General features: G+C 39.1%; 1 protein-coding gene and 1 pseudogene across 1 annotated transcript; both read left to right on the top strand.

The window, feature by feature from the left end:
• Positions 1–4,167: 4,167 nt before the first annotated feature.
• LOC105744828 (olfactory receptor 13A1-like) lies at positions 4,168–5,100 on the top strand. The gene has a single exon (XM_012520129.2). The coding sequence runs from the start codon at positions 4,168–4,170 to the stop codon at positions 5,098–5,100; it is 933 nt and encodes a 310-aa protein (XP_012375583.2).
• Positions 5,101–13,752: 8,652 nt separating this feature from the next.
• On the top strand, positions 13,753–17,149 carry LOC101426277 (protein EFR3 homolog A pseudogene; annotated as a pseudogene).
• The last annotated feature ends 2,775 nt before the right edge of the window (positions 17,150–19,924 follow it).

Here is a 19,924-nt window from a genome sequence, read left to right as displayed (position 1 = left end):
CCAGTGTCGTGGTTCCGCCTGCCCCAGGGGAGAGCGTTCCATGCGCAGTCCCTAAGTCCATGTAAGAGAGCCTCAATTTTATCTTTTACACGAATTTTCTCTGTTACCTTCCCATGAAATCGATGTCCAGACACCTCCTGCCCTGCAAAATCCCAAAACAGCCTGGTCCTGAAGAATTTCTAACACTGCCCAGCCGCTTCTTTGCAGGAGAGACTATCAGGTGCACTCAACCACCATCTTGCCCCCTACCATAATTCAGATTTTCATGTTCTAGAACTTCATAGAAATGCAATTATAGACTACTTAAGGCTTCTTTCACATAGCATAGTATTTTTGAGATTCATTCATGGTGCATGTACCATTACTTTTTATTATTTATTTTCCATTGTATGAATATAGTATATCTATCAATTTACATCTGTACAGCCAGTTGTATTGTTTCTAGTTATAGGAATTTGAAATATAATATGAATAAATCCATCCTGAACATTATTTTCCTGGTGACATATACCAGGTGGCCTCCTAGTATTTAATTGCATGTTTTCAGAGCATCCTCAGGTCCCATCCTCTACCTTGTGAATGAGGGCATCAGAGGTGGGGTCTGCCAGGTGCATAGCTCTCAGCCTTCTCAGGTTGCTTGACACTGAGGGTGCTGAGCCCACATAGGCACTTTGAGAAATACCACTGTGTTTTCAGATTGTGAGACTAACACCTGAAAAAGCTGTATACCCACCTTGGCAGAGACCTAGGATTGGGAGTAAGAAAGAGACCTGTCTTCTTTTTTTTACTAGAGGGAAACACTTGAGTTCTATGACCAAGACATGGTGGTCTGTCAAGTCCTCAGGTCTCAGGCCAGCTGGTCTTCATCCTCCTGTCAGTCAGGTGGGAATAAGCAGCTCTTGCACTCTTCTACTTCCCAGTCCCCTTCCTCATCTCCTATTTCCAATGCCCTTGCACCCTTTCTGGAATGAGATCATGTGGGGAAAGCCATGCAGAAACATCTGGAGCAGAAACAAAGACTTGAGACCAGCGCCCAGGCAGGAAGTGCCTTCCCCCTCCAGTGCAGGGGTAGGCAGCCATATGTGAAGAGCTCACCACACAGCCACCCATGCTGGTAGGACTGTGCTGGGGCTTCAGTGCTTCTCCTTTCAAATTGCTGATAACTGGAGGGCTGCCTGACCCAGAGCTGGACTGACACTGCTGCAGTGCGGGGAGCTGGGCCAGGCCTGTGGACTCTGAACTTCCCCACTCCTTGGACTCCCAGCACTGCTTCTGACTCACTGACTTGAGTCTATGAACACTTGGCATATTCCGGAACCTTAAAACATGAGTGAATAAGAATTCCACCTTCTCAAAGTTGACATCTTCAGTGGTAAGTTGTGTTCACAGCATATTCCCTTGAAGGAGTGTGTTGAGGGCATTTCACCTTGGGCTCTTCCTCCCGAACCCATAACCCAGTCTACACATAAGGAGAACATCAGACAAATTCCCATAGAGGGGCCTCCTACAAAGCCCCTGACTGGACCTCCTCAGAGGCTGAGGTCATCAAACAAGGACAGCCCTTGAGTTCATTAGTGCCAAGCAGACCGCAAGGGGATGAGAAGTATAAATGTCATGTGGATCCAGAATTGATGCTGAGACAGAATCTGAGTAAGTGAGCGAGCCCTTTCGTTAACCATGAAGTATCAGTACTGGATCTTTAATTATGACTAATGCTCAGCACTGATGCAGCACATTCCCTACAGGGGACTGGGAGTGGGGTACCCAGGAGCACTCTGTCCTACTTCCCATATTGCTGGATCTAGAGCTACTGTAAGGAATGACCTGGATTTGAGAAAAACCCTCCATTTCCTGCAGACCCCAGTCTGGGTCATCATTGGAAGGACATTCAATTCAGGGGGTCTGGGCCAAGGGGTCCCAGAAGCTCCCCTACGAGGCTCAGACCAGAGGGAAAAGGAGCTTGTCCCCAGCTCCAGTCCAGGGAGCCCACCCCCCACCATGGCCTCAGGGCCCTGGCCTGCCCTGTCCCTTCCTCAGGTCCAGCCCCAGGCCTCTCCACCCCCAAACTTTGTCCACAGGGCCCTGTTTACCTCCAGCTAGGGTAATTGCTCCCTGAGGGCCCCTCCTGCTCCTTGGCCGCTCCTAGCTCCCCAGAGACCTTGAGGTCCACCTTGAGCTGGCAGAATCCTTTAAAGGTCAGCAGCAAATAAGGAAAGTACAAACGGGAAGAATTCAGACTTTAACGCCAAGGTTCTACCTCCCCTTTAACCACAGTAAGGATATTATTGATCTCTTATGTAAATGTGGATTTCTTATATTTAGATAATAAGCTGTTGAAGGCACATTGCTTGTATGAACATGGAATGCATTTTTCCTGAATAACTGTTTGTTTTCCTCTAGAGTTGTGTTTTGAACTGTCTTTCCTCATTTTCCTTTCAATATTCTGAAAAGTCAGTTTAGGATTAGCCCTAATGAATTTTCCCATGTAAAACATGCTCCTGCCTCTTACTATTTCACTTGGAAACACTGACCCTTAGATGTGTGCACCCTGGGAGTAAGGAACCCCATCCTGTCCTGCTGCACTGGTAGCACCCCAGCTCTGCAGGGACATAGCTCGGGATTTGATCAGCAGTCTGTGGTCTCTTCAGTGCTTGTGAGTGTGGGAGACAAAGAGGGTGAGGGGAGTGAAGAGGCCAGCAGTCAGCACTGTCAGAGAAGTCCCAGATTGCTATTCCTGCCCTCTGTCCACTGCATTTCATGGACATGTGTACATGTCTGCAAACTTGCAGCACCTCTGTTCATGGGACACTGGGGAGACCAGCCCCTGGTTAGGATGTGCACATGCTGTGAGCATCTTGTTCTCACGCAGTCTTCACCAACCTGGAAGCTCCAAGCCAGTTTTCAGACCCTCCCTCTTCCCTGGGCAGCCTGGCCTGGGATGTATAGGGAATTAGGGGAGGGAGGGAAATGTTCACCTTGGGGTAGATGGTCGGCAACTCCTTGGACTTGGAGCAGGACCAAGGGGAAGGGATTCTGTTTATCTGAGCTGAGTTTTGTCCTGCCTGAGAGGCCTGGGTTAGGTTTGGGATGTTGGAGCAGCTCGCAAGTTTTGGGGGTCTCATAGGCCTTGCAGCTGAGCAGGTGCCTTGGCAGGAGGTCCTGGGTTGTGCTGCGGCTGCAGCACACTCACTGCACCTTCACTGCATCCCCAGACTCTGGCACTGCCTGACACTCACTGAAAGGACAAGTTTGCCACATAGCTCAGGAGAACCTGAAAGGGGTTAGAGCTTGAATTCAGTCTTCTGCTGGATGCAGATCCAGATCCAGCTGCTCAGATGGCAGCCCTGGTTGACCATAGTCCAATCCCCCACACTCTCTGGGGAGCAGCCTGGAGAGCATAAGAAAACGTTTGGCAAGTGTGGTTTTTACTGAGGAGCCTGAGGCCAGGGTTGTGCACAACCAAACTCTGAGAGTAATCCTCACCTGCCCAGAGGCTGGTGGCTGCTCCCAAGACTTGGACAGCTCTGGGACCCTGGACAACTTGCTAGACTGCACCTCAATGTGCTGGACCCCAATTCCCACCTGATCCCATCTGTCCTGAAACCTTGCCCCCTCTGAGTGAGATTCCACCCAGTCTTTGTGGCAGCATTCCACATGAAGTTTTACCCCATCCCCAGCTGAGATGGTTTTTCCTCTTTTGGAGTACTTGAGCCTGTGTCAGCCTGTCCAGCTGGGTACATGAGTCTTCCAAGCTCCATGAGCCATATCACAATCACTTTCAGATGTCACGATAATGCAGGAAATATTTACAATTAAAATGAATTAAGGAGAGTACAGGCTGTACTTTCTAAATAAAATACTGAGAGATATTTCCCAAGTCACCAACAGGAAGAAGAGGCTGCTATGGGGAGGAGGTACTGAGTATTGGAAATAGTTACAGGTGGGGTGTGAATCCAGAGTGAGAGTTCATTCTCTGATTGTCTCCTTAGTGCAGGGACCTCTGTTAACATCTTAGCCATGTGTTTCCTAGGGCCACAGTACCACCAGAATCATTCTTGTAGAATCTTAGTGGGACCTGTGTATAGACAGGACACTAACCCACCCTGTGCCTCCCTCTGTCAGGTGCCAGCTGCTTCCCAGGACACCACAGAGTGCTTCACTCATGCAATGGCAGCAAACAATGATTCAGCCTTGGTGGAGTTCATCCTTCAGGGCTTCTCAGAAAATCCGCAGCTCCAGGGCATCTTATTTGCTCTTTTCTTCTTCCTTTACTTGACAGCACTTGCAGGGAATGGCCTCATTCTCATGGCCATCTGCCTGAATCCCAACCTCCACACCCCAATGTATTTCTTTCTCACCAACCTGGCCATCATAGACATTGTCTGCACATCCACAATTCTCCCCAAGTTGCTGGAGAATCTGCTGCTCAATGGCAGCACCATCTCCTATGGAGGCTGCTTAACTCAGCTTTTCTTCATAACGTGGGTTCTGGGGGCAGAGCTGCTGCTGCTCGCTGTCATGTCCTACGACCGCTACGTGGCCATCTGCCAGCCTCTGCACTATCACACACTGATGAGCAGGTCCCTCTGTGCCCTGCTGGCCAGTAGCGTGTGGGCAGCAAGTGGGGTCAACACCTCTGCCCACACTGGTCTGATGGCACAGCTAACATTCTGTGGCCCCAATCAGATCCATCACTTCCTGTGTGAAATTCCCACACTGCTGCTGCTTGCCTGTAGCCCAACAAAGCTGAGCAACATAATGACTGTCATGTCAGATGTTTTCTTTGCAGTAGTCAATTTTTTGCTCACCATCGTGTCCTACATATTCATCATCGCCAACATCCTGCGCATCCGCTCAGCTGAGGGCAAGCGGAGGGCTTTCTCCACTTGCTCTTCCCACCTCCTGGTCGTCTGCATGTACTATTCCACTGTCATCTATACCTATTTCCTCCCCGGTTCTAGCTCCTCTGTGGAAAATGGCAAAGTGGTCGCCCTCATGTACACGGCGGTGAGTCCCACCCTGAACCCACTCATCTATACTCTGCGCAACAGGGATGTGAAAGTGGCCCTCAGGAGGGTGTTTCTCACATTCAGTAAATGAAAGGAAATGGCCAAGGTATATTTTTCTACATGTTAAGTAGTTAATTTAAAAGAATGACTTGGGAAGTCTAGTTCAAGTGATACGGATAAAAATGTAATTCATGTGATAGATTGAAAAACAATGTCTTCCCCCATTCAGAACTGACCAACCATCTATGGGCAACGTTAGATGAACTTTCCAACTTTCCAACTATCTGTGGATGATTTAAGGCCTTCATGGAAACAGGAAGTGAGGGGGCAACCTCAGGGAGAGCAAATGGCCAGGAGGAAGAGCAGGAGGTCAGCAGGTTATGCCCTCTGCATCCTACCTCCAGGGTCTACTGATATTTTCACCCACACATTTACACCAGGGAACAAGGCTGTAGCTTTACATGTGGGTGCTGCTGGCCACTTCCTCCTTCCGAGTGGGATCTCAGGTTCTGTAGTGAGGCCCACTAAGCACACTGCTTGGGGTATTTTCACATGAAATCTCTCAATGTCCTGCTTTAGAGAAGCTTACCTCGACCCTGATTCTCGGACGCAGCTCGTCTCATCCTGAGTTGTAGAACCGGTGAGATGTGCTGCTCCTCACTGTGTCCATGAGGTGTCACAGCCTTGGCACCATGAAGAGATTAAGAGAGCTGCCAGCCACCTTTCCATTTTAGTGAACTACAGCCAGGAGTTGTAGTTTTGTATACTTTTCCTCTCATAAAAGGCACCCATCATTCTTTTAACAAGGTTTGCCATCGAAAGAAAAAGTTGTTTTATCGATCTTTTATTTTGATCAAAGCTTCAACACGATTTTTAATGTATTCATAGCCTTCTGAGTATAATTTTATTAGTGTTGTTATGAATTATTATTAATAGTCTCAACCTCTGCTTCTAGCCTATAAAGGTTTGGATTCTCCACTACTTATTCATTGTCATTTCTTCTCTTGGTAACTGCATTCATGCTCACGTCTGCATTTATCATTACTATTTGCCAGTGAGACCCAAATTCATACCACAGTCCAGACCTCACTTCCAAACCCTATACCCATTGTATAATTGACTAGCTACAAGAGTATTTGCAAATTTGAGGGATTTCATTTAGTTGTAAATGCATGATCTTCAATTTCCTCAACTCCATCTAGTTGTCAAAGTCACAATTACTAAAAAGATTTTGGGCCTCTTCCCTCACCATACCCAAAGCATCCTCAATATTGTTGATTGAATTTGTACCTCTCAGGTCTGACATTTTCCCTTCTCTATCACTCACCTGAAGATGCTCCACCATCCCTTGTTGATGACTTGACATCTTCCACTCAGTCTTCCTATATGTCTTCTTGACCTCCCAAGATTTGTTCTCTGCCCTATACTTAAAATTTTGCTCTTCACATTTTGCAAAGGAGTGTTTCAAACATATAGCAAAGTTGAAAGAATTTTATAGTGAACATTCATGCTTATTACCTAAATTCTACTATTAACTTGATCTTATATTTGGTTTATTGATTATCCATCCAACAGTTCATCTTGTTTTTATGTATTTCAAAGCAAGTTGCAAATATCAGTAAGATATTTCAGCTTACATATCATTAGTTAGTGTTTATTATTTATTAAAAATTTCCTTTTCCTTTGAGGTAAAATTTTCAAATATTGAAATGCACAAATAAGACTTCATATTTTCTGAGTTTAAATAACTGTACACAGCTGTGTAAGGCAAACTCTTATCAAAATATAGAATAAATCCTAACCCCAAAAGGTTCCCTTTTGCTGGTTTCCAATCATTCTTGCCCCTATCTTGATGAAATCATCACTCTTGTGACTTTTTCCACCATATATAAGATTTGCATGTTCTAGAACTTCCTTCAGATGAAATTAGAGAACATGTCAGGTCACTTTCATTTAGCATATTACCTCAGATAGTCATTCATTTTGTTACCTGTAACATTAGTTTGTTCCTTTTTGGTTTGATTAGTATTTCATTGTATGAATTTGCCACACTTTATTTATCCAGTTACCAGTTGATGGATATTCGTGTTGTTTCTAACTTTTAGCTACTTTGAATAAAGCTGATATGAACATTTGTGTAAACATTTGTCTGTAGACATGTATTCTTTCTCTTGGGTTAATCACTAGGCATGTACTTGCTGTGTCTCCAGATATTTTATCAGAAAATGTCACTCTTTTCTCCAAGTAACATGGTTGTACCATTTTACAGTTCCACCAGCAATGGTTGAAAGTAGGTTCTCAACATTCCCCAAATATTTGGTATTATACAAAAATGTTTTAAATGTTTTAAAAATTGAGATATGCTTCAGTGGCATCCCATAAATTCCAATATATGATTTCATTTTCCTTAAATTCACAGTGTGGTCTAGTTTCTCTTTCAATTTCTTGTTTGACCCCTGCACTATTTAGAAATGTGTTACTAGTTTCAAATAGTTGAGTATTTTCCAGATATCTCTATGTGGTTGATATATAACTTGATTCCATTATTTCAGAGAACTTACTTTGTATGATATCAATCTTTTAAAATTTGTTAAGACTTATTTTATTGTCTAGTTTTTGGTACTCCTCAGTAAATGTTGTGAGTGCACTTGAAAAGAATGTTTATTCTACTGTAATTGGGTGAAATTTTCTGTATATACCAATGAATTCTAATTGGTGATTGTGTTGTTCAAGTCTACTATACCACTGATAATTTTCCATCTACTTGTTATATCAGTTATTGACAGAGGGGTAGTGAAGTATCTTACTATAATTTTCAATTTCTCTGATCAGTTCTATCAGTTTTTAGATCATATATTTTGAACCTCTGTTATTAGGTTTTTGACATTTGGGATTCTTGTCTATTTTTTGAATCTCAAAAACTTTATGTTGTGTGAATGAAGCTTTACATATAAAGTAGATATGCTATCATTCTACTTATATGAAGTTTTGAACAATCAACTGTAATGAATGTTGTATAAAGTCAGGACCGTGGTTACCTGGGGGTGGGCAGAGAGGAGGAGAGCTGGAGACAGAATGACTGGGAAGAATCAGGAGAAAAATTTTGAGTGAGGATAATGTTGCACCTTGTTAAAAATCTAGATTACACAGATGTATGCATTTATCAAATTTCATTCAAGGGCACACTTTAAGATTTGTGCATTATGTCAAGTTTACCTTAAGAAAAAAGAACCATAAACAAATATTGAACTCAAGTTTAATGATACTCATGCTGAAGCAGTTAGGAATGAAGTGTGCTGATACTTAATTTAAAATTCTGAAAGAAAAAAATCAGATGGATGGACAGAGGAATGGATATGTGATGTGACACAGCAAATATGGAAAAGTTAATTATAAATTGTAAGCACTGTATAAAATCCCTCAAGTCTTCTTTGTGTTTGAAATTTTTTATTAAAATGTTGGAGGGAAGCATCAATTTGTCCTATTTGAGCTTAACATCTAAAGGGCTGGAGGAGTTGACTCTTCTTAATCTATGGCAAATATTCAATATATTTTGATGAATGAATGTATGAACGAATGAATGAATGACTATAAACTGGCATATTCTAGTCACTGTTAATTAATGATAAGCCTCACAGAGGATATCAGAGAACTTGTAAAAAAAATAGCAAAAACAGAAACAAAAACAAAAAATCTCTTCCTCAATTAACTTTGAATATTGAGCTGCAGATTGGCTAATTCTTTTCTGACACATTTGTCTGATGAGTAGTTTTATTCATATTTTCCAAACTAAACATAAAGTTACATGTGTTATTTATAGAGGAGCTGCAACCTTCTAAGAGTGATTGTTTTTATTAATAATGAACAAGTAACTAAAATTTCAACTCTAAGTAAATTGGCACTAAGGGCAAAGTCAACCATTATTCATTTTTTCCTTCTATAATAAAAAACGTTTAAGTGAATTAAGGCATAAATAGCATTAGTCTGATCTTTGATCCTCTTTGAGAAGAGCAATTTCCATTTTAAAGAGAGTGGAGGCTGCTCTCTATAAAAAGATTAACTTTTAATATTTTGGTATTTATTATTCTGGGGTTTTCTTTCCTTACTTATTATAGAATATTTTTTCAATTTATGTAAAAAAGAATATTACACGCATTTTCTACCTGCCTTACTTAGTTATAAATGTATGGTAAACATCACTCCTTTTCATTAACTATTATAAAATATTATTTTTTATAACTGCTTCATACTCTGCTATATGAACACATATTATATTATGATTTATTTAACTAGTCCTGTATTGCTGCATATTTTGTTTTTTTCTAATACTTTTTATTATAATAAATTTTATTGAAATATTTTCATAAATCACACAATCCATCTAAAGTATACAACCAAAGGCAATTGTTATAATCACAGCTGGGGATTCATCACTTCAATCAATATTAGAGCATTTTCAGTACTAGTAAAAAGAAGAAAACCATAACAAAAACAAACAAAAATACCTACCCCTTAGTAATCACTCTCAATTTCTCTATCCTTCTCCTGCCATATATCATTGATATTCAATTTCCCTCTCTATAATGTATCTGTATTTACATTTTTTACAGATGTAGTCAAGCAATACATAGATAGTGCTTTTGCCTAGTTTATTTCACTCAGCAAACTTCCTTTTTTATTTCACCATTGATGGAAGGTTATAAATATATTACTATACACTATTGTCCATAGTTTGCTTTGGTCATATTTTTGTCAAAATATCACCCTGATATTTCTCCTTTTTCAAAGAAATGTATTTTTATATTTATGATTTGTTATTTATATATTTATATATTTATGGTTTGTTCTGTTTCAGAGAAATATATGGTTATATTTCACTATTATACTCATTTTTTACGAGAGTTCACTATGTTATTCAGTCCCACCTTTCACTTTTTACTTTTCCTTTTATTGGTATATATGACCTTAGACTTTCCCTTTCAAGCACAGTCATACCCATATAGTAGCACAGTTAATTACAAACACTATGTGTAGTTTCTCCATTTCTATTTAATTTTTATATCTTCTTGATGAGTTGACACCTGTTATTGTGAAATTACCTTCTTCATCCTTGTCATATTCTTTGCTCTGAAAAAAAATGTGTTTAATATTAAAATAAGTACTGCCACTTTCTCTTGACTATTGTTAGTGTGGTATATTTTTCTACCCCTTTATTTTTTCTTTTTTTCTTCTTTGTTTTCTTTTAAATGCTACATTAAAAAATATGAGGTCCTCATATAACCCCCCCACTCCTCCCACATCCACAACCTCTTACATCATTGTGGCACATTCACTGTACCTGGTGAATAAAACTTTACTTTTAACCAATCTAGGTCCATTTATTTAAATTATACTTTTTTGTAGGCAGTATTTAGTCAAATCATATTTTTTAATCAAGATATTGCTTCCTTTTAATTGGAGTCATTTGATTGCTTAAATTTAAGGAGAACAAAACTGAGTTATGCCTTACTGACGTAGCCCAATCAAAAGACTTAAATGGATCTTATCAAGTAATCTAATCAAAGGCTTCTCAGCTGAATTTAAGTCAATCAAAGGGTATCAAACCTGAGGATTATATTAGTTTATAAACAGAATCTTTCTGTTTTGGGGATTCATAAAATAATCTCAAACTTTCAGATTGTCCAATGCTAAGGACAAGGAGAGAGTACTGAAAGCTGCAAGAGAAAAGCAACAAAAGTAACGCCAATAAAATTCAGTGGTGGTATTTCAACAGAAACTATGGGGGCAGGAAGGCTCTGGCAAAAATATTTAAAGTCCTGATAGAAAACAACTGCCAACCAAGAATTTTATATCCAGTTTCAAATTGTTTGAAATAGTTTCAAAAATGTGTGTGTGTGTGTGTGTGTGTGGAGAATAAGACCTTTCCAGATAAACAAAAGCTAAGAGAAATTGTTACCTCTAGAACTCTCCCTGAAAATAATGGTAAAGGAAGTTATTTACACTTAAAAGAAAGGACACTAGACAATGGGTCAAAGCAGCATAAAGAAATAAAGATGTCCAGAAAGGATAATCATATGAGTAATTACAAATATCAGTGCTGTTGTATTGTTTATTATGCACCACCCTTCTTGCTTCTTATAGGTATTAAAATGGAAACAGGTAGGGAAGCAGCTGTGGCTCAATCAGCTGGGCTCCCATCTACATATAGAAGGCCCTGGGTTTGTGTCCTGGGCCTCCTTGTGAAAGCAGGCTCTTCCACATGCTGTGGAGAGCTGCTGGGACTGCAGCTACCATGGAGTGCCACCCGGCCCACAAGCGCCATGGAAAGCTGACTCAAAAGGTGACACAACAAAAGAAAAGCGAGATAAGCAAAAAGGAAAAAACACAGAAGAGCATGCAGTGAATAGACACAGAAAGCAGACAGCAAGCAAGCTGCAAGGGAGGAGGGGAAATAAAATAAATACAGACACAGAAGAACACACAGTGAATGGACACAGCAGACAGCACACAAAAAGCCACAAGGAGGAGTGGATAAAAAAATGGAAATAGATAGCAAGAATGATAAATCAATGGTTTGGGACATACAATGTACTGAGATATAATTTATAACAAGAGCAAAAAAAGATGGAAGACAGGTTTAGGAACAGTGTATATGAATGATAGTGAAGATGACTTAATACCAAATTATATATGATTGCTATAGGATGTTAAATTTTAACCCCATGCTAGCCTGAGACAAAATACTTAAAAATGTACTCAGAAGAAAATGAGAAGGGTTGCAAAATAGTACAATACAAAAGACCAAATAAATATGAAAGTAGTCATTAAGGAAGAATTGAGGGTTAGAAAAGCTATAAGGATTACAAACACAAAATTTCAAAGATGGTGTAAGAAATTCCTGCATTATTAGTAGTTACTTAAAATGCAAATGGATTAGATCCTCAGTCAAAAGGCAGAGAATGGCAGAATGCATAAAAGCATGACCAAAGTATGTGCAATGTATAAGAAACACATCTTAAATTAAAAGATATAAGGGGATTGAAAGTGAAAGCATGGAAAAATATGAGTGTAGAAACTAAAAGAGATGGGATAATTATATTAATAGCAGATGAAATAGACTTATCAGAAAAAAAAATTGAAATCATATGATGTATCTTCTTGAACCACAATGGAATGAAGCTAGTAAGTAGTAACAAAGGGATAAATGGAAAATTCACAACTACATGGAAATTAAGCAAGGTATTCTTAAACAACTGAAGAGTCAAGAAGAAATCACATGGGAAATTAGGAATAGCTGATGCGAATGAAATTGAAAGCAAAATATATCAAAATGTTTGCAATTCAGCAAAGGCAGTGGTTAGAGGGAAATTTATAACTGCAGTTGCTTACATTAACAAAAAAGAAAGCTCTCAAGTCAGAGAACTTAATTCACAACTAGAGGATCTAGAAAAAGAAGAGCAAACTAAACACAAAATGAACAGGAAGGAAATAACAAAAATTAGACTAGAGAAAAATGAGATCAAGAACAAAGAAACAAGAGAGATTCAACAAACCAATAGTTGGTTCTTTGAAAAGATCAATAAACATGACAAACCTTTAGCTAGACTGGCAAATTAACTCCAAAGAAATAAAAAGCACTTTTAGAGGATAATATGCAGAACTATATCCCATCAAATTGGATAACCTAGATGAAGTAGACAAATTCATGAAAAGATACAAACTACCTACAGCATCTCAAGAAAAATAGAAGATCTCAACAAATCAATGAACAGTAAAGAGTTTGAATCAGTAATCAAAAAACTCCCCCCCAAAAAAAGCCTAGTGTAAGTTTGCCCCATGGGTGAATTTTACCAAACATTACATGAAGAATTAATACCTATCTTGCTCAAATTCTTCCAAACGTTGATGAGGAAGGAATACACCCTAACAATCTATGAGACCAACATAACCCTTATAACAAAACCAATTATCTATACCAAAAGAAAAAAAAACCCACTACAGAACAATATTCCTTATGAATATGGATGCAAAAATACTTTAAAAAATGCTAGCAATCTGAACCAGCATCATATCAAAAGAATTATAGATCATGATCAAGGGAAATTCATTCCAGGTATGCAAGATTGGTTCAACTTTAAAAATCAATAAATATAAAATACCACATTAACAGAAAATAGGAAAAAAATACATGATCATTTCAACTGACACAGAAAAGGCATTTGACAAAATCCAGCACACTTTCTGTATAAAAACACTTATAATGGCAGGAATAGAAGGATACTTCCTCAACATGATAAAGGGCATATATGTAAAGCACATAAGTAACATACTACTTAATGGTGAAAGACTGAAAATTTCCCTCTAGGTAACAAGGCAAGGATGTCCACTTTCAGCATTGTTATTCAACATTGTATTGACAATTTTTGCCTGAGCTATTGCAAGAAAAAGAGATAAAAGGCATCCAAATTACAAAGGAAGAAATAAAACTTTCCCTGTTTACAGATTTGCAGATACATGATCCTCTGTACAGAAAATCCTGAAAAATCCACAATGGATGTACTGAAAGTTATAAATGGTGCAGTTGACATGTCCTGTTTGGCCTCCTGAGCCTTCATGGCAGCAAGCATGGCTCAAGGTCACCTTGTCTGCTCAAGTGTGCTGCTGCTGTATTTTCAATTTCTTTTTGCATCCACATTAAAAATACTTGTTGGACAGCATTTTCCCTGAAGACCCCAGAAATGGCCTTGTTAAAGCTGAAATGGAGAAACTGACATTTTATGAAGTATCTGATACAGAAACATTGGATCACATTGGATATTACTCAGCAGAAATGTTATGGGGATGTTGTCAGACATCAGTCTGTTTATGTTTTAAAAACTGGAGGCCTTGGTCAATTTCTTATGGCTTGTTATTTTCAAAGCATAAAGCCATTTGCAGAGAGCTTTAATTGTTTGGTAGCAAAACTGCTGGAATCAGGGGAACCAAATCTTTAAGTCATTGAGACAAATTCTTTTGTCAAATTTGCAAATATTGAAGAGTACACACCCTCCTACCATTGGCATTGAGATTTTTTTTTTTTAATATCTCCATTCAGTGCTATGTGTCATTCCTGTCATAGTGATCCTGAAATACAAACAGGAATCTGAATTGGTAGAAACAAGGAATTCAAGGTGTAGTTCCCAAAACAGTTAATGATGAAATTTAGGCTACCTTTTTGCATCTCTAGCATATGGATAAGATTGTTCCATCACTGTTTAGCATGCAAAAAATTGAAGAGGTTGACAGTTAAATATGTCCTCATTCATCAACTTCCAAAGCTGAAAAGAAGAGAATCAGTCTATGCTGGTGAAAACTATTTCAGAAAACTGCTGGATCGATCAATATTGGGAATGCGAATAATGTTGTTAGACCAGTATTTGATTATTTAGATTGTCCCAATAACTTGCAGTTCACTGCTTTAAAATTATAATGCATTCCATTCAGGCTCAGTATTCTCACTACACGATCCAGGAGACTCTAGGACACCATGATGCTCATAAAAAGATTCTGCACTTGTTTGGCCAGGTGTTATTCAGATTCTCTTAGAGGCTGTTGTCATTGCTTTGAAAGCTTCCATAGGCCCCACCTTGTTGGAAGTCTTTAATACCCTAATGAAGCATCGGTTCCTCACTGCTGACTCTGAAGCAAATGACATGCCGGGAGGGTTTGTAGGCAGTACCGACATAAAACAAGTTCCTGAGACAATGAGAAAATTGTGCAAAAATCTATTATCCAAACTACAGAAATTTTGAAAGTAAACTACCAGATTACCAGAGGTCAAAAATCATGAGGTTCCTTACAGAGAAAGTCTCTGTTTTTATGACAATCATCCATAGAGTTGATATCAATCAACCAGGGGATTGGGGATCCCAGGCAGAATCAGATAAAGTTGCTGAGATCTTTTTTTATGGTAACCTGTGGCTACAAAGTGAGGATGACCGTCATTGCATTGCCTGGGTCTTTTATAGATCCCTTGGTATCACCCTCTCTCATGAAAGACTATGAACAGAGACAGCCTTGGAAATGATTAATAATTTTATTGATCACCATGACAACTGGGCAATGCTTCATGGGATCAGAATAATACCAGATATAGCTGACCTAAAGATTAAACGAGAAAAAACTTGTAGACAAGATGCAAGTTTCATGAAAAAGAATGGGAAATAACTATATACAAGCAAATATATTTGGCATGTAAAAAGAAAGATAGTGTTAGGAAAAAAGATGAGCTGCTTTATACTTCTCTTGCTCTTATAACTATTGAGCTCGTGAATAAATCCTTGGTTATTATTATTTTTTACTTATATATATATATATATAATTAAAGTTAATATATCACATTAAAAAACATTAAAAAAAAAACAAAAAACATGAGAGGTTCCATATAACCCACTCCACACCCCCATCACATCATTGTTTTAAATTGTATTTTTTTGAAGACATATACATCACACAAAAAAAGGTTACACTGAAAAATATAAGAGGTTCCTGTATAGCCCCCCCACCCTACCCCACTCCTCTCACACCAACAACCTCCCTCATCATTGTGGCACACTCATTGCACTCAGTGAACACATTTTGGGGCACAGCTGCACTACACAGATAATAGTTTACCCTGTAGTTTGCACTCTCCCCCAGTACATTCAGTGGGTTATGGCAGGATATATTAAGACCAACATCTCACCCTGCAATATCATTAAGGACAACTCAAAATCCCAAAAATGCCCCCACATCACATCTCTTCTACCCTCTCCCTGCCCTCAGCAACTATTGTGGCCGCTTTCTCCACCTCGATGCTAAAATTTCTTCTATTACTTATCACAATAGTTTTATAGTAGAATATCAGCCTTTCTGTGGACCCTGGGATGGTGATGTCCACTCCACCTCTAGATCAAGAGGGGGCTTAGATCCCACATGGATGATGGATGTAATTCCTGTTTACTATTGTAGGAGCTCATTTTTTGGTCTTTATTTATTTTTTTAATGTTACATTAAAAAAAATGAGGTCCCTCTATGCCCCCACCCCCTTCATCCTACTCCTCCCCCCATAACAACAACCTCCTCCATCATCATGAGGCATTCATTGCACTTGGTGAATACATCTCTGAGCACTGCCGCACTTCATGGTCAATGGTCCACACCATAGCCCACACTCTCCCACAGTCCACCCAGTGGGCCATGGGAGGACATACAATGTCCAGTAACTGTCCCCGTAGCACCACCCAGGACATCTCTAACCCCCGAAAATGCCCCCACATCACATCTCTTCCTCTGACTCCCTACCCTCAGCAGCCACCATGGCCACTTTCTCCACACCAATGTCACATTTTCTTCGATTACTAATCACAGTAGTTCATGAATAGAATATCAGTAAGTCCACTCTAATTCATACTCTATTCCTCCATCCTGTGGACCTTGGAATGGTTTTTTCCACTCCACATCTATATCAAGAGGGGGCTTAGATTCCACATGAATGCTGGATACAATTCTCCTGCTTTCAATTGTAGGCACTCTTGAAGTTGTAGGCACTCTTGATTCCCTGGTGTGGTGGTTGACCATCTTCACCTACCTCTTAGGTGACCTGGGTAAGACCAATGAACCAGAGAGTAGGAGTCACCACTCTGTTGAGGCTCAGGGCCCAGCTGGTACATGGGCAGTCCAGAGATTCAAGTTTCCTGAGTATGGACCATCCCTAGCACAAACCACAGGTTCAGTAAAAGTGACAGAAGAGGCATGTGTAGAAAAGTCAAATCTGAGTCCAGCTCCATCACACTCAGGAGCACAAATTCCAAAGTAGAGCCCTCTGACATGGCATGGAGCACCAAGTCCATCTGCCATGATTTAAATAGTTGGTTATTGATCTCATTCAAACAGGCATTGATTTACATGACAGTGAAATTATCAATGAGGTTAATTTGCCAATGATCCATCACTGTGTTGGTTACAGCATTCTTCAACTTTGTAAGTAGATGATAATTGTCCCTGCATTTTGCCAACATTACAAAGTTATTGGAATTCAAACTGTGGAAACCCCTTATTTTCTACCAGAGCATATTTTCAGAAATGAGCGCATGTTTCCAAAATCTTTAAGGAATAAATAATCAACATTCACAATAATTGTGAATAATTGTTCTTGTCTCTATGCACCCTCCCAACACTTGTAGTTTTCTGGTTTTTTTTTTTTTTTAGTAGTGGCCATTCCAGTAGGTTTGAAATGATATCTCATTGTGGGTTTCATTTACATTTCTCTAACAGCTAGAGATGTTGAACATTTTTCCATGTGTCTTTTAGCTATTTGTATTTCTTCTTTAGAAAATGTCTATTCAAGTCTTTTGCCCATTTTTAATTGGGTCTTTTTCCTTTTTATAGTTGAGTTGTAGAATCTCTATTCTTCATGGACAATAAAGCTTTATTGGATGTGTGTTATTTCCAAATGTTTTCTCCCATTGAGTAGGCTGCCTTTTACCTTCTTCACAAAGTCCTTTGATGTGAAAAAGAGTTTAATTTTAAGAGGTCCCATTTTTCTATTTTTTTTTCTTACCCATGCTTTGTCTATAAGGTTTAAAGAGATCCTCTCTTACCAGAAGATCTTGAAGATGTTTCCCTATATTATCTTCTAAGTGTTTTATGGTCTAGGAATTTATGTTTAGGTCTTTGATACATTTTGAGTTGATTCTTACATAGGGACTGAGATAGGGGTCCTCTTTCATACCTTTGGTTATGGATATATAGTTCTCCCAGCATTATTTGTTGAAGAGACAGTTCCATCCCAGTAAAGAGGATTTGATAGGATTATCAAAGATCATTTGACCATAGAAGTGAGACTCTATTTCTGAACTCTCAATTATATTTCTTTGACCAATGTGGCTATCTTTTTGAAATACCATGCTGTTTTGACTACTGTAGCTTTGTAATATGCTTCAAGGCCAGGAAGCATGAGTCTCCCAACTTTGCTTTCCTTTTTTTAGGATGTTTTGTCTATTCATGGCCACTTTCCCTTTCAGATAAATTTGATAATTAATTTTTTTTATTTCTGTACAAAAGGCTGTTGGAACTGTGTTTGGGATTGCATTAAATATGTAAATCAGTTAGGGTAGAATTGACATCTTCATGATATTTAGTCTTCCGATTCATGCACATGGAATATCCTTCAATTTCTTTAGGTCTTCTTTGCTTTCTTTTTTCAGTGTTTTGTAGTTTGCTGAATATAGATCCTTTACATCTATGGTTAGATTAATTGCTAGATATTTGAATCTTTCTTTTGCTATTGTAAAAGTATTTTTTTCTTGTTTACTCCTCACATTGTTTAGTACTGGTGTAGAGCAACAGTATTGATTTTTGTGTGATGATCTTGTAGCCTTTCACTTTTCTGAGCTCATTTATTAGATCTAGTAGCTTTGTTATATACATTTTGCAAATTCTTATGTACAAAATCATGTCATCTGTGAATAGTAAGGGTTTTACCTCCTCTTTTCCATTTTGGATGCCTTTTAATTCTTTAATTAAAATTAATTTAATTCTTTATCTTGCCTAATAGCTCTAGCTACAACTTCATATACACACACACATACGCACATATACACAGATATATACACACACGTTTTTTTCTTTTTTTTCTTTATTTTTAAAGAAGCTTTGCATTACATAAATGTTACATCAAAAATACAAGGGTTTCTCATATACTCCACACCCTCCCTCTCCCACACTTTCCCCCATTAACAACATATTTCATTAGTTTGATAAATTTGTTACAATTGATGAACACATACTGAAGCATTGCTACCAAGTACAGTCTATAGTTTATATTATGGTTCACACTTTGAACCAAACAATTTTACAGGTTTTGACACAAAGTATAGTGGGTCATATTCATTGTTGCAATATCATGAAAAACTATTCCCATGTTCCCAAAATACCCTGTGTTACACTTATTTTCCATTTCCCTCCTCTCAGAATCTCTGGTGAGCACTGTCTTTATATCAATGTTACAAGTTCTTCCATTACTAGAACAATTATGCATACTTTATACCATAAATGCATTCCCACCTTATGATGGTTCATTCCTCAATCTTGAGAATTTTGGGATGGTGATGGCCACTCTGTTTCTGTTGAGTGGGGGCTTAAATCCCATGGGGCAGATGAACAGACCAGTCCTACTTGTAGTTTCAGATACTCTGTTTTTTGGGATGGGAGTTGTTCATCATCATCCTTTTGTTAGTTGTCCTGGGTAAGTCTGATGAACTGGAGAGTAGGTGTTGGCTCCAAGTCTGTTGAGATTCAGGGCTAAACAGGCATATGAATAGCCAGAAGATTTAAGTATCTGGGACATATATTTAAAGAGTGTAGTGCAAATTATAGGCTCAAGTAAAGTGGCTGGAGAACCATGTGTTGAAAAGTTACAAATGAGGGTGGCAGACTTGGCCCAGTGGTTAGGGCATCCATCTACCACATGGGAGGTCCGTGGTTCAAACCCCAGGCCTCCTTGACCCGTGTGGAACTGGCCCATGCGCAGTGCTGATGCACGCAAGGAGTGCCATGCCCCTCAGGGGTGTCCACTGCGTAGCGGAGTCCCACACGCAAGGAGTGTGCCCCATAAGGAGAGCCACCCAGCGTGAAAGAAAGTGCAGCCTGCCCAGGAATGGCGCCGCACACACGGAGAGCTGACACAACAAGATGACAAAACAAAAAAGACACACAGATTCCCATACCGCTAACAACACCAGAAGCGGACAAAGAAGACGCAGCAAATAGACACAGAACAGACAACCAGGGTGGGGGTGGGGGGAGGGGAGAGAAATAAATAAATAAATATATCTTAAAAAAAATTACAAATGAGTCTAAGTCTGATACATGGGGAGGTATGTTATCATATATTC

This window comes from Dasypus novemcinctus, chromosome 6, assembly GCF_030445035.2.
Source record: "Dasypus novemcinctus isolate mDasNov1 chromosome 6, mDasNov1.1.hap2, whole genome shotgun sequence".
NCBI classification, from domain to species: Eukaryota; Metazoa; Chordata; class Mammalia; order Cingulata; family Dasypodidae; genus Dasypus; species Dasypus novemcinctus.
This window is presented reverse-complemented; position numbering and strand designations above follow the sequence as displayed.

Excerpts from the sequence above, each read along its gene's own strand:
- LOC105744828 (XM_012520129.2), top strand. The coding sequence starts at position 4,168 with ATGGCAGCAAACAATGATTCAGCCTTGGTGGAGTTCATCCTTCAGGGC.